General features: G+C 50.9%; 1 protein-coding gene across 2 annotated transcripts in view; it reads right to left on the bottom strand.

Annotated features, from left to right (window-relative positions):
* The window catches only part of SP4 (Sp4 transcription factor), a 30377-nt gene extending 20415 nt beyond the window's left edge, over nt 1-9962 (bottom strand). Inside the window, exons 1-3 of one of the 2 annotated variants that reach the window (XM_066585042.1) lie at nt 9876-9962; nt 9188-9273; nt 2519-4058 (exon numbers count right to left, since the gene is read on the bottom strand). In XM_066585042.1, coding sequence (XP_066441139.1) covers nt 2519-4058; nt 9188-9256 — 1609 coding nt within the window. In that variant the 5' untranslated portion in view covers nt 9257-9273; nt 9876-9962. Of the gene's footprint in view, nt 1-2518; nt 4059-9187; nt 9274-9532; nt 9716-9875 lie in introns of those variants that run through there. The other variant, XM_066585041.1, reaches the window with a different exon arrangement.
* Nucleotides 9963-12921: the final 2959 nt, after the last annotated feature.

The raw sequence follows: 12921 nt of genomic DNA, 5'->3' as shown, positions 1-12921 counted from the left end.
ACGTGATCTCATGCACCAACTCCCATGCCTTGTGATACCTCTGTTTATTGGCACTTGGGGTAGAGACCTCAGGATTTCTGCACCAATCTCCAAAATCTTTTATTTTTTACCACAATTTGATTTAACCAGAGAAACGTGAAATCATGAAATCCCTCAGATTAAGGCTGGATTCAAACGAACGTATATCGGCTCGGTTTTCACGCCAAGCCAATATACGTCGTCTCTCTCTGCGGGAGGGGGGGGAGGGGGTGAGGCTGGAAGAGCCAGGAATAGTGCTCTGAACTCCCGCCTCCTCTCCGCCCCTCTGCACTATTTGCAATGGGGAGAGGCGGGATGGGGCGGTGCTAATTCGCGAAACTTAGCCCCGCCCCCATCCCACCTCCTTTCATTGCTAATAGTGCAGAGGGGCGGAGAGGGGGTGGAGAGGAGGCAGAGAGGGGTCGGGAGCTGAGTTCCTGCTCCTGGCTCTTCCATCCTCCCCCCTGCAGATGGGCGTGAAAACCGAGCCGATATACGGTCGTGTTAATCCAACTTAAGGCAGGGTTTACAAGAACGTATTTGCATTGAGTATCATGGATAATTAGCGTTTTTTTTTCAACGCATGCTGCTAGGAGACATGAGAAAAAAAATTGGGAAACGAAATAAAGCAAAACAGAACCACCCCCCTTTCCCCCCCAAAAAAAAACAAACAAACAGGAAGACAATGCAGGACAGCACGCATAAAATACGCTGTACACGCGCAGGCATACGCGAGTAAAAATGTGACAATATACAAGGATACACCATTCTATGTGCCGATAATATTTTTACACGGCGTACGGATGGAAGAGCCAGGAGCAGGAACTGAGCCCCGGCCCCCTCTCCGCCCCTCTGCACTATTTGCAATGAAAGGAGGTGGGACGGGGCAGGGCTAAGTTATGAGAATTAGCCCCGCCCCGTCCCGTCCCGCCTCTCCCCATTGCAAATAGTGCCAAGTGCGGAGAGGAGGCAGAGAGGGGGCGGGAGCTCAGTTCCTGCTCCTGGCTCTTCCATCCTTCCCCCCTCCTGCAGATGAGGACACCGTATATTGGCTCGGCGTGAAAACCGAGCCGACCTACGTTCGTGTGAATCCAGTCTCATGCGGACCAAGGGATTTTCGGGCTACGGTTTATGTTTTCGCTAACACGTCGCTCTTGTCTGTGTGACTGAATGAGAAAATGCTAATAAAGCTCAGGACTTGGTCGCGTCTTTTCTTCATGCAGATTGAGGGCCCATTTGCACGGCCGCAGGCGTTTTACGTGTGCCCTCCGGCGCTGTAAAAACGCCTGAATGGCAAACGGCCCGGCGCATATACGCCAAGGCCGCAATGCCGTGGGAGACAATCCTTCTCTCTGACGGTTTGCAATGGGAGGGGGCAGAGCTAAGCTCCCGACCCCTCCCCTTGTCTGCAGCCAGAAATGGGAGAGGGCAGAGCTAAGCTCCCCATCCTGCAATGGGGAGCTTATCTCACCCCTGCCATTGCAAACAGCGGCAAGGGGCGGAGAGGAAAAGAAAGGGGAGGGAGTTTAGCAGTCACGCTGCTAAACTCCCTCCTACCTCGCTTCTCCGGCAGCTAGCATAAGCTCCCGTGGGAATTTATGCAGCTGCCGCTGGCGGTGTAATTGCGCCCGTTCGATCGCTTTTACGCCGCGAAAATACGCACCTGTGCACTGATGCATTGTAAGCCAATACATCAGAGGGGCAGCGTATATCAGGCGGGCATGAAAACCCAGCTGATATACGCCCATGTGAATAAGCCCTTCCTGTATATTCTCGTACCTCTATTGAAGTCATGGGCAGAAACAAACAATACATCTACCTGAGGCTGGATTCAGACGAACGTATAGCGGCTCGGTTTTCACGCCCAGCCGATATATGTTGTCTCTCTCTGCGGGGGGGGGGGGGAGCCTGGAAGAGCCAGGAGCAATGCTCTGAGCTCCCGCCCCCTCTCTGCCCCTCTGCACTATTTGCAAAGAGGAGAGGCGGGATGGGGGCAGGGCTAATTCGGGAAACTTAGCCCTGCCCCCATCCCACCTCCTTTCATTGCAAATAGTGCAGAGGGGCAGGGAGGGGGTGGAGAGGAAGCAGAGAGGGGGCGGGAGTTCAGTTCCTGCTCCTAGCTCTTCCATCCTCCTCCCCCTGCAGACAAGGATATCGTATATCGGCTCGGCGTGAAAACCGAGCCGATATACGGTCGTCTGAATCCACCCTAACCTGCAGTGCTCTAGATGACACGCTGCGGATCAGTTTACGCATTTATTTGGAGCAGAGTGTGAATAATATTTTTTTAAAACCTCCCTCACTTTGCTGCTACTGTAAACGTAAGGATTTTCCGTGTAGACAGTTCGCACGGAAAATCCGCCCTGTGTAACCATAGCCTAAAACAGTAGCATGCAGCGTCTACATGGGACAACGTACTTTCATTCCGTTCTACAAGTATATAGAAATAACCACTGCAGATTGTAGGACTTCAGTCTGGCTTATTAACCCCTTCACATACCTCCAACACTTGTAATGGTGACCGGTACTCCCTGTACCTGGACTCCCGCCGCACCAAGGTTTGCAACGCTGACTGTCTGCAGATTAGGCACAGATGTAAAGTGGGCAGCGTTGAGCGTGATGGGTGTGCCGGCTACGGTCACCGGTGCGAGCTGTGCGATTGTCGTCCCGCTGCTGGTGGAGACGGGGGTTAAGGTTAGCTGCTGCTGTAAGCCCGTGTTCTGGACCTGTAAGTTCTGAAGGCTCTGAATATTCTGAACCTGCACGGTTTGCCAGCTGATCTGCCCGGAAGGGGTTAACGTGGGGGCCCTTATGAGGACCTGGGTTGGGCTTAGTGCTTGAAGCTGGACGTTCTGCAGCTGTTGCTGCTGCAGAGTTTGTATGGTCTGTCCTGACTGAAGCTGGAAGGACTGCTGCGGTATGGCTTGTATGATCTGCTGCTGTGGCTGCTGGATCTGGATCTGCTGCAGGACCGGCTGTCCTACTATTTGCACCTGCTGCAGAGAATTAGATTGTTCGGACACATTCTGGAGTCCGTTGGCCTGCAGCTGATTGCTGCTCTGGCTCTCCGCCTCTGTGACGGAGGATGGGGATTCCTCTGTGGCACGCTCACTGCTTGCTGCTGCGCCAGTGAACTGGCCTGTCTCAGCTGAGCTGACGAGTGTGTCGCTGCTAGTCAGTGTTGTAGACACAGTGGTGGTACAGGTGGAGGAGGTGGAAGAGGAGGGGGATTCGGGCATGGTACAGACGGAGGAAGTTGTGATGGGTGTGGATACCAGCTGATTTCCATTGGTAACTCCGCCATCTGTGGGCTGTACAATCTGTGCTGAACTTCCTCCGGCAGCTACACTGTTTATCACCGGCAAGGCTAGAGTCACTCCTCCGATGTTTATGGGTAGGGTTGTCACCACCTGCTGAGCACCAGGAATGGTCTGCAGCTGTAACGGGATGGACACTCCAGGACGGATCTGCACTGGAACAGTCTGATTTGCTAAGTTTTGCGCAATAATATTCCCAGACGTCGTTCTATTGCCAGCAGTGATAATGGCTTGATTATTTCCAGCAGGAATAAATTGTATTTGACCTTGTAAGTCTTGCAGCGCCGTGGCATTCCCAGGGCTGATCTGAATGTGCTGTCCTTCTACGGTCTGGATCTGCGGGATGACCTGGTACTGTACGTTTCCCCCCGGAGTCTGGACTTGGATAACCTGGAACTGTCCCGGCGCGGCGGCAGAAGTGCTTGGTTTGGATTTTGTAGGCGATGCATTCTCGCTGTTATTTGCTGAGGCCGCTATCGAGATTCCCTGTTGCGTTATGGCGCTTTCCTTTGTAACGGGCGGTGCGGCCGCCACGATCTGCCAAGCGCTACCCGCCAGCTGAGTGGTCACCAATTCCAGCTGCTGCGGTTGGTTCTGGAGCTGTACTAAGCCTTGGCTGGGATCGATGATGATCTGCTGCTGTCCAGCGCCTTGGTTTTCCCCTGTCGTTCCAATTTTACTGCAGGTCGCAGCTAGCAAAGCCAAAGGAGAAGGCTGCGAGTCCTAGGCAAAAAGAAAGGGGGAGGATTTAGAGACGGAAAGGGTGCGTTCCCATCTGACAGCCTGAACATCAGATCTGAGACAGGAAGCGGTCGCATTCTCAGAAATGTCTCCTCTCTAACGGTTTCTGCAAACTTGCTAGAGCAGGAAGCCGACGGCAGGCAAACATTAGCTGACTAAAGTAAACTCCTAACAAGAACCTGTTACCCGCTGATGATGTAAACGGTCAGAGCAACTAATTGAGGCGCATCTAAATGATCACCTTAAGTACATGGCCATAACTTCGCTACAGCTACTGCCCACAAAAAGCCTGCCCACGACCGCGCCATTTGTTTGTTTTTTTTAAGAGAATTGAAGGTTTTGGTTTTTTTTCTATTGCTCAGAGGTTATTTACTGATTAGGAAGAACATGGCTGCTCTCCTCCAAACACAGTGCCACACCTGCCCACAGTTTGTGAGTGGTATTGCAGCTAATCCTCATTCACTTCATGGACAGATGTGCTGTTTTTGGAGGAAAGTAGTCATGTTTTTTTTAATTCTGGAAACCCCTTTAACAATATGCTGCATCTCCCAACTCATTAATGTCCTCTACCAACCAATTAATTGACTTAAAGGTAACCTGCCACGTCCCCACACAACATACACCAAGTTATGGTGGCGTTAGGGAACATGACGGGGAGGCAGCTAATAGTAACATAACTTAGTTTATGGTGCTGTGGGGATGTGACCGGTTCCCTTTAATGGGATTGTCTGGTTACTGCACAGCATTCTTTCAATAACCCTCTCTGTAGTGAGCTGAGCAGTACTTGCCCCCAGGATTCAGCGCTGCAGCCCCGCTGTCTGTTACCGGAAAGATGGCAACCAATACGGCCAATCAGAGGCTGCAGCAGAACCGCACATTCTCCTGGCATCGGCACTAACATCCTGGGCGCCATGATGCCAGGAGAACTAGACGGGGCACTGCAGCAGTCACCTAACTTCCGGTGACATCAGCTGCCACAACAGATACCGGGACCCTGGAGGGGCTGCAGCGCTGGCTCCTGGCGGCAGAGGAGGGGCAAGTACTGCTCCGGTACAACAGTAAGCGTTATTGAAGGGTTGTTGTCCGGTACCCAGATGACCCTTTAACAGTCTGATCAAGTAGAAGCACCTGCTCTAGGTGGTCCACAATATCTGCAGTAGCCTTACAATGCTTTGTTCACTTGTAGCAGTCATATTGCATCATAGGCCACAGGGTTTTTTTAAAATAGCTTTTTGCACCATTATTTTTTTAATGTAGCAAAAATGCAAAATACGACCACAATGTGAGCAGAGCTGTATCTACTATCATACGGTGCCTCACTAAGAGCGCTCTGTGATTGGACATGGAATACTTCACATTGGAGTTTCTCAAATTCCACATTAGCCCAAAAGAAGAAAAAACGTTCATGAGCCTCTGTGTGAATAAGACACACAAAGCACCGCATGTGCTGATAGATTTAAATGGGTGGTGTATAGAGGGTCCATAAGACACCTGCGTGCGTTACTTGGAAAGCTCAGTTGTATGTTTAGTAGATCAGTGGGGGACATTTAGAAAAGCTTCTACTCCCAAATTTTGGCATAAAGTTGCAACTTTTTGCGCAAGCCCCTCTCTTGCGCAATACTGCGTTCTTTTAGCTTTTTGAGTGGCTTCAACACTTTTCGAAAAATTTTGCAGGGCTGTAGAGGAGGCACGGTCGCCCCACACTGACAGAATTAGGTATAATTTACACCAGAAAGTGGCGTACATTATACTATAAACGTATGTCAGGTTGGACTTGCCGAATGCCTCTATGTTGGGGCATGGCGGTGCTGGGATACACCTACTACAGGATGAGGCGTGTGCCAGGGGAAACTATACTAAGACCAGCGTTCGAAATGCCACTCTTAGTAAATTTCCCCTAATGTGTTTAAAAGGGGGCTGTTCGGGTCTGAACTATTGATGTCCAACCCTGAGGAGAAGTCATCCACTAGTTGATTGGCGGAGGTCCGTAGGCAGAGTCCCCCAACAATCGGCTATTCTCCTGACTGCTGTCAATGTGTACAAAGCTAGAAGTTGACATTCATACACATTGTGGTGACCCAGGTTGGTAATGCTGGCACAGCTCTTATAAAATTCATGTGCCTGCATAACCAATCTGAGCTGTTAGCTTCTGGCTCCGTACATAAAGACAGCAGGCCTGATATCAGCTGATCGCTGGAGGTCTGCAGCGGTGGAGCCCTGTCAATCAACTACTGATGACCCATCCTGAGGATAGGTTGTCAGCAGTTCAGGCCTGGACAACCCCTTTTAAACAATTACAATTTAAATCCGCGTCAAACCCTACAGTTGGATGTGGTTTTTGCTGCTGTGGATAAGCCACAGTGAATCCGCTACTTGTGGCCTTAACCATAAAGGGGTTGTCATCAACGGTTGATCGTTGGAGATCCATCGCTGGGGATTCCTGCCGATAACCTCAAAGTCAGACAGAGTTGAAAACAGCTAACGCTGTCCATACTGCAGCGGCCCGGTTGGTACTGTAGGTACGGCCGCCACTGAATTCAAAGAGAGTTGTGCCTGCAGTACCAAACAGTTCTGTTATAACATTGACAGCCCTACCTGCTGCCAGGGGATCCTGAGAGACGAACCCTCCGCGAACCAACTATTAGCATATCCCGAGGATAGGTCCTCAAATGATAAAAGTCAGGCAAATCTCTCTAAAGCGTCCCTCGCAGCATACGACCACCAGAGCTCCTATTGAGGCTTACAGCTACCCACTCACCCGCCTAATACCCAGTGAGTGGGCACACTAGTCCTAGAATTCAGAACAGTATCCAAGCAATCTAGTCGCTGGTCATCTTACAGTCATCTGGTGCCGTTGCGTCTCTCCATGCCCGATGTCACACCTGGCAGGATAGTATACCTGGAGGGACACTTCAAAAGGGTTTTCCCACTATAAAGAAAATGATTGGCTGTGCATGGCCTAAAATAACAGAGAATACTCACCTGTTTTCAGCCCACCGGGAAACAGCTGAGCGGCTTCGGCTCTGTATGTCTGAATTGTATGTGCTGTCCTTAATAGGTTGTAAGCCTGTGTGGTGCACTACATGTATCAATGGACTTGGCACCCTTTGTATGCCTTATCTATATGCATGTATAATACTGACCCCCCTCCAATATGTGGGAGGTGTATGAGGTTCACCAGTATCTTGCACTTGTGCATTGCTCCTCCATATGGCAATCTACCCTATCTGCTGGGCAGTGGAGTTTGTACCTGCCAGTACATAACTTTGTATTACCATGTAGGTAAGCAGTGAGTTTTATGTACGTCTGGCGGTAGTCAGGTGACCGCTATAGCTGATAAGTGGCTGCGGCATCACCGTCCTGAGCTCCTGGCATCATGGAGCCCAGAATGCGAGTTCGGATGCCAGGAGTTCAGACCGATTGGCTGAAGTGGTCACCTAACTTCTTCCGGACGTACATGCCAGTGGCCAGGGTCGCGCAGCTGTTTCCCAGAGACTGAAGACAGCTGAGTATTTTTTTTTTTCTTTATTAATTATTTTTATAGTGGGGAAACCTCTTTATTAAGTCATAAGGTACAGGCCTCGTATGCTGTGCAATCAATGCGTCTAAGTTTATAATCCGAGTTCTGTTGAATTTTGGACCCAAGCTGAGATATCCTAGACCGGTAGATTTGGAAGGGACCTCCAGGGTCATCGGGTCCCCCTACTCAATGCAGGATCACTAAATCAACCCAGACAGATGTCTGTGTGAGGACCCTTACTGCAGACAAGTACACTGGTCAGTACGTAGGTGAAGCAATGTCCTTGTGTTAAAGGGGTTGTGCAAGGTTATAAAGTCATCCCCTATGATCGGTGGAGGTCCAACTGCTGAGACCCTCACTGATCCTGAGAACGGAGGTCTGATCGCGAGTCCTCCGCTATGATTGGTGGAGGTCCAACTGCCGAAACCCTCATTGATCCTGGAGTTCTCCCCTATGATTGGTGGAGACCCAAATGCTGCAACCCTCATTGATCCCGGGTTCTCTCCTATGATCGGTGGAGGCCCAAATGCTGCAACCCTCATTGATCCCGGGTTCTCTCCTATGATCGGTGGAGGCCCAAATGCTGCAACCCTCATTGATCCTGAGTTCTCTCCTATGATTGGTGGAGGCCCAAATGTTGCAACCCTCATTGATCCTGAGTTTTCTCCTATGATCGGTGGAGGCCCAAATGTTGCAACCCTCATTGATCCTGAGTTTTCTCCTATGATCGGTGGAGGCCCAAATGTTGCAACCCTCATTGATCCTGAGTTTTCTCCTATGATCGGTGGAGGCCCAAATGCTGCAACCCTCATTGATCCTTAGTTCTCCCTTATGATTGGTGGAGGCCCAATTGCTGCAACCCTCATTGATCCTTAGTTCTCCCCTATGATTGGTGGAGGCCCAATTGCTGCAACCCTCATTGATCCTTAGTTCTTCCCTACGATTGGTGGAGGCCCAACTGCTGCAACGCTCATTGATCCCAAGTTCTTCCCTACGATTGGTGGAGGCCCAACTGCTGAAACCCTCATTGATCCTCAAAACAGAGGTCTGATCCCGAGTTCTCTCCCATGATCGGTGGAGGGCCAACTACTGCAACCTTCATTGTTCCCGAGCCCTCCTCTATGATCGGTGGAGGTCCAACTGCTGAAGCCCTCACTGATCCCGAGTCCTCCCCTATGATTGGTGGAGGTCCGAACTGCTGCAACCCTCCATTGCTCCTGAGTAAATGGAGCAGAAGTCGCACAGGCACGCCACCACTCGGTTCACTTCAACGGCAGTGCCGAGGACCCCCCTAACACTTGAACTTGGTAATCTCTGATGCTGTCATTGAAGTGAATGGAGTGGCGGTGTGCCAGTCACTCAGGGACCGACCCTATTCTCAAGATGGGTGGGGGGTCTCGGCAGTCAGACCCCAAGATGATTATGATAACTGTATGATGTGACAACCCCTTTATACGTGGAATAAAAAATAAAAACCACTATCCGTGAACCTTTAGGCTCCGATCCGTGAAACTTGCGCCAAGTTCCATACATCAGACCCAGAGCATCTTTTACCGTCGGCCCGATTACATTTTACGGTAATTTTTTTTACCTGCGAACCGGACCCCTTTCCTTTTTTCTTGCTTTCCGTCTCGTTGGCTTTGCCTCCTTCGCTGGCCATGTCTTCCTCCGTCTGATCTGTAAGATAACCAACACTGACATATGTCACCCGCTGGTGAATCCCCCGCCCCCCACCAAAAAAGTTGCACTAACGTTAATGCAATGTGACTTGGAGAAGGGTAAACCTGTGCAACGGTGGGTGGGGGGCAACCTGTCTGGTGAGACCCCACCCCCAGTGCAATATGTGTAGACACATGCTGGAGGAAGACCGAGCCCACGGCTGCTGGCACACCCCGCAGGGGGCTGGGGGTCCTGGCTGCAGGGGGGAGTTACCTACCGCTCATGCTGGATTAGAATGCCGGTACTTATTCGTGGCACTGATAATCAGGAGGAAGGGAAGAGGCTAGGGGATGGGACGGGGGTGGATAGAAAGGCCGGTCGCTGTGGCTGGGGGAGGCTGGATGCTGGAGGAGGAGGGATGGGGGCCTGGCTCTCTCCCTGTACGAATGGCGGCGGCGGTGGCTGGAGAAGGGGGCTGTGGCGTACAAGCTCCGTCTCTCCCCGCAGCCGGGGCCCCTGATTGACAGCCCCGGAGAGGGGCCGGCCGCACAGCCTCCCCCACCCTCCCCCTTCCATCCCGCCACGGGATCCATCCCTCTCCTCCTCCCTCCGGTGCTTACCGCACGTCCTCCTCCGTCCCCGCAGGGTGATGCCGGCTGTGGCGGGGATTATTCCGGGGGACCGACGAGCTACAATCTATATTTTATTATTTTCCAGCAGCTGCTGGCGGAGTCCCCTCCCCCGCTCCTCCTCCTCCCCACAGATAGAGGGAGCGGGGCGGTAATGGCGCAGGCTGTGCCCTCCCCCTCTCCCCACTGCTGGCACAGCCGAGGGAGGGAGGGCCTTAACCATCTCCTGGCCGTGCACGGGAGCAGTTGCCCATAGCAACCAATCAGCGTACAGCTTTCATGTCTCCAGGGAAGGTTAGGAAATGAGAGAAGGGATTGGATTGGTTGCTAGGAGCAACAGCTGCTCTTTATGGCTGGGCTACTTCTTAGACACCAGGCCTCTACAGATTAAACGCTGTGTTTACACACATGATATCCGCCTGAGAAACGCTCTGTAGTTTTTGCCTAGCGTCGCTGAGCACGCTGTTTTCACAAGCATGTATTTTTAATAGAATTTTTAAAAAAAAAAATCACATTGCGTGGATACGAAAGTGCGATGCGTTTTTTTTTTTTGCGCCGTGTGATTTGCATGTTTCACACACGTGAAAATCACAAATCCATAGACGTGAGGTGATGCAAAAATGCATCCAGAATATGTGATAGCGGTCCGCGTTTAGGAAAAGGAGTAACTTGCTGATCGGTGCGGTTCTCACTGCTGAGCCCCCCCCCCCCCCCCCCCCAGTGATCTTAGAATGGGGGTCCTGTGTCCCCCTCTGCCTGTCACTGTGGGGTTGCTTCCACCCACAGTGACGTCAGAATGAATGGAGTGCTGGCAAGTGCGGTCGGCGCTCCATTCATTTTAATGGAGCTGCTGGAAGTACCCAAGCACTTGCCACCAGGCCGGCTCTGCAGTCACTGCAGGGTGGGGGGCATTAAGCTTGCAATGAGCCAGACATAGGACCCTCATTCTCAGGATCGACAGAGCCCTCCCCCTGTTCTGTGCGTAGGTGATAACACGGATCCTGGTACAACCCTTTAAATGTTGTATACACTGAAGGGGTTTACCGCGACTAAATTATTGCTGACCTGTCCTCAGGATAGGTCACCAATAGTTGATCGGCGGGGGTCCGCCTGTTGGGATTCTCGGCGATCTGGCTGATTGAAGAGACGGCGGCCTCTTCGCATGTCTGTGATGTGACTTTCATCAGTCACATTGCCTATGAACTGCTATATAATGTACGGCTCTGTGCCTGGTATGAACTGAAATGATGGCAGTCAGCTGATCGGTGGGGATTCCAAGTGGCGGACTCCTGCCCATTAACCACCTGTCCTGTCCCCACTGAGGTTCACCGTCTAGGATCCCTATATCCGAACCTCACTATGACCTATTTTGTCGGAAGCTAATTAACCTATCTGTATATTTTTGCAGTGTGGGAGGAAATCAGCAAGCCTGAAGGAAACCCTTGCCGAATATACCAACTCCATGCAGATGTTGCTCTTGGTCAGATTTGCACCCACAACTCTGGTGTTGTAGGACAACCATGCTAACCACTGAGGTGCCGCCTAAGCAAAAACCAATCATGGCATGGAAAAGTCAGATCTGATCTGTGAGGTCAGACTGTTGGGATGCCCACCGTGCTAGTGGGACTATAAAGTTGGGTCACGGATCATGCTGTGACTCTGGCCATGCTTGCATGACCACCATCACCATTCATGGCATGTTTTGGCAATATGCCTCTGGTGAGCAAGCCACTGTAGTATGGACAACTGAGTAATCTTGTAGATATGATAGCTTTTAATGGCTTACAAAAAGACATGATGTTACAGCGAGCTTTCCAACCTACTTGGGGTTCTTCTTCAGGCACATTCACAGTATATCGGTCATTGTTACGTGAGCCTCTATACATACTAATACAACGCTACAAGTCTCGGAACATACTCTGACTTGTCCTTGCATATGGACATGGCTGCAGGTTTGAGCAGTCGGGTCAGTGTGACCTACACTTCTGCTCAGGGAGCCATCTTCCATACGTAGAACTACAGTCATTAGCCGATGCCACCCCCAGCTATAGTGGCGTTTTAACCATCAAGTGACAAACATGACTTCTGCTGTGTGCTGACGTCACAGGAGTTCTAGCTGGGAATTGGCTGGCATGATGACTTCGCACTGTATGCCGGGAGTTGTAGTTCCATGGACTGACGCAGGTCTCTTCCTTCCCTAGGCTTGTAGACAGAGTCAGGTTTGGCAGGCGGGACTGAGGTGTGGATTGTCTTCTCTGGGAGGGTCAGCTGTCAGCAGTGGGAGTAGGGCTGCTCCAGGGGGTGGTAGAAGAGGGAGTTGATCTTCTCAATGTCCTCCCTTTCCTCGTGTAACCTCGGACACTGATAAACATCCCCATGTGTCAGTTGCAGCCTGAAGACACCTGGGCTGCTGCATCCATGTGCGGAGCGACGGTTTCCCTGGCTCACAGGCCTCACAGTCCGCAGCGTAATGTGGCATCATGGCCGGTGTTAGTTCTGTATATTGAGCAGACCATAAAAGGAACACTTTATCCATGTTGCATTTTTTTTTCATGTCATTGCAACATAATTTCAGATTTCACAAACTGAGCGATTCGTTGTTGCTGTGTGATTTCAGAATGCGCCTGATGGTGGATTATTCTGATTGGAAAAATGTAGATTTTTTTAATACAAGGTTGATAAAATTATGCATTTTGAAGAGAAATTAGAGTACCGGATTGAATACCTTCGAGCAGGGCCCTTTCTACTAAGGATGGCTTCATACGAGCGTATTTGTGCGCGAACTACACAAAGAATAGAACTTGCTTATTTCAGTGGGTTGGTTCACATGTGCGTATTTTCATGCGTATTTCGGTCATGCAAAGAAAAACGCATTTTCGCATCCAAAGTCCTTATAGAAGTCAATGGGATGCGCAAATACCCTAGGAGGTGCGTGAGAAACTGTTTAAAAAAAGGGAAAGAAACTCATAAGGCCGGGTTCACATGGCCGTAAGCGTAAAACGCTTCAGGGGTCCCTGAAGCCGGATGTGACCCTGCG

The sequence above is a fragment of the Eleutherodactylus coqui genome, chromosome 12 (assembly GCF_035609145.1).
Source record: "Eleutherodactylus coqui strain aEleCoq1 chromosome 12, aEleCoq1.hap1, whole genome shotgun sequence".
NCBI classification, from domain to species: domain Eukaryota; kingdom Metazoa; phylum Chordata; class Amphibia; order Anura; family Eleutherodactylidae; genus Eleutherodactylus; species Eleutherodactylus coqui.
This window is presented reverse-complemented; position numbering and strand designations above follow the sequence as displayed.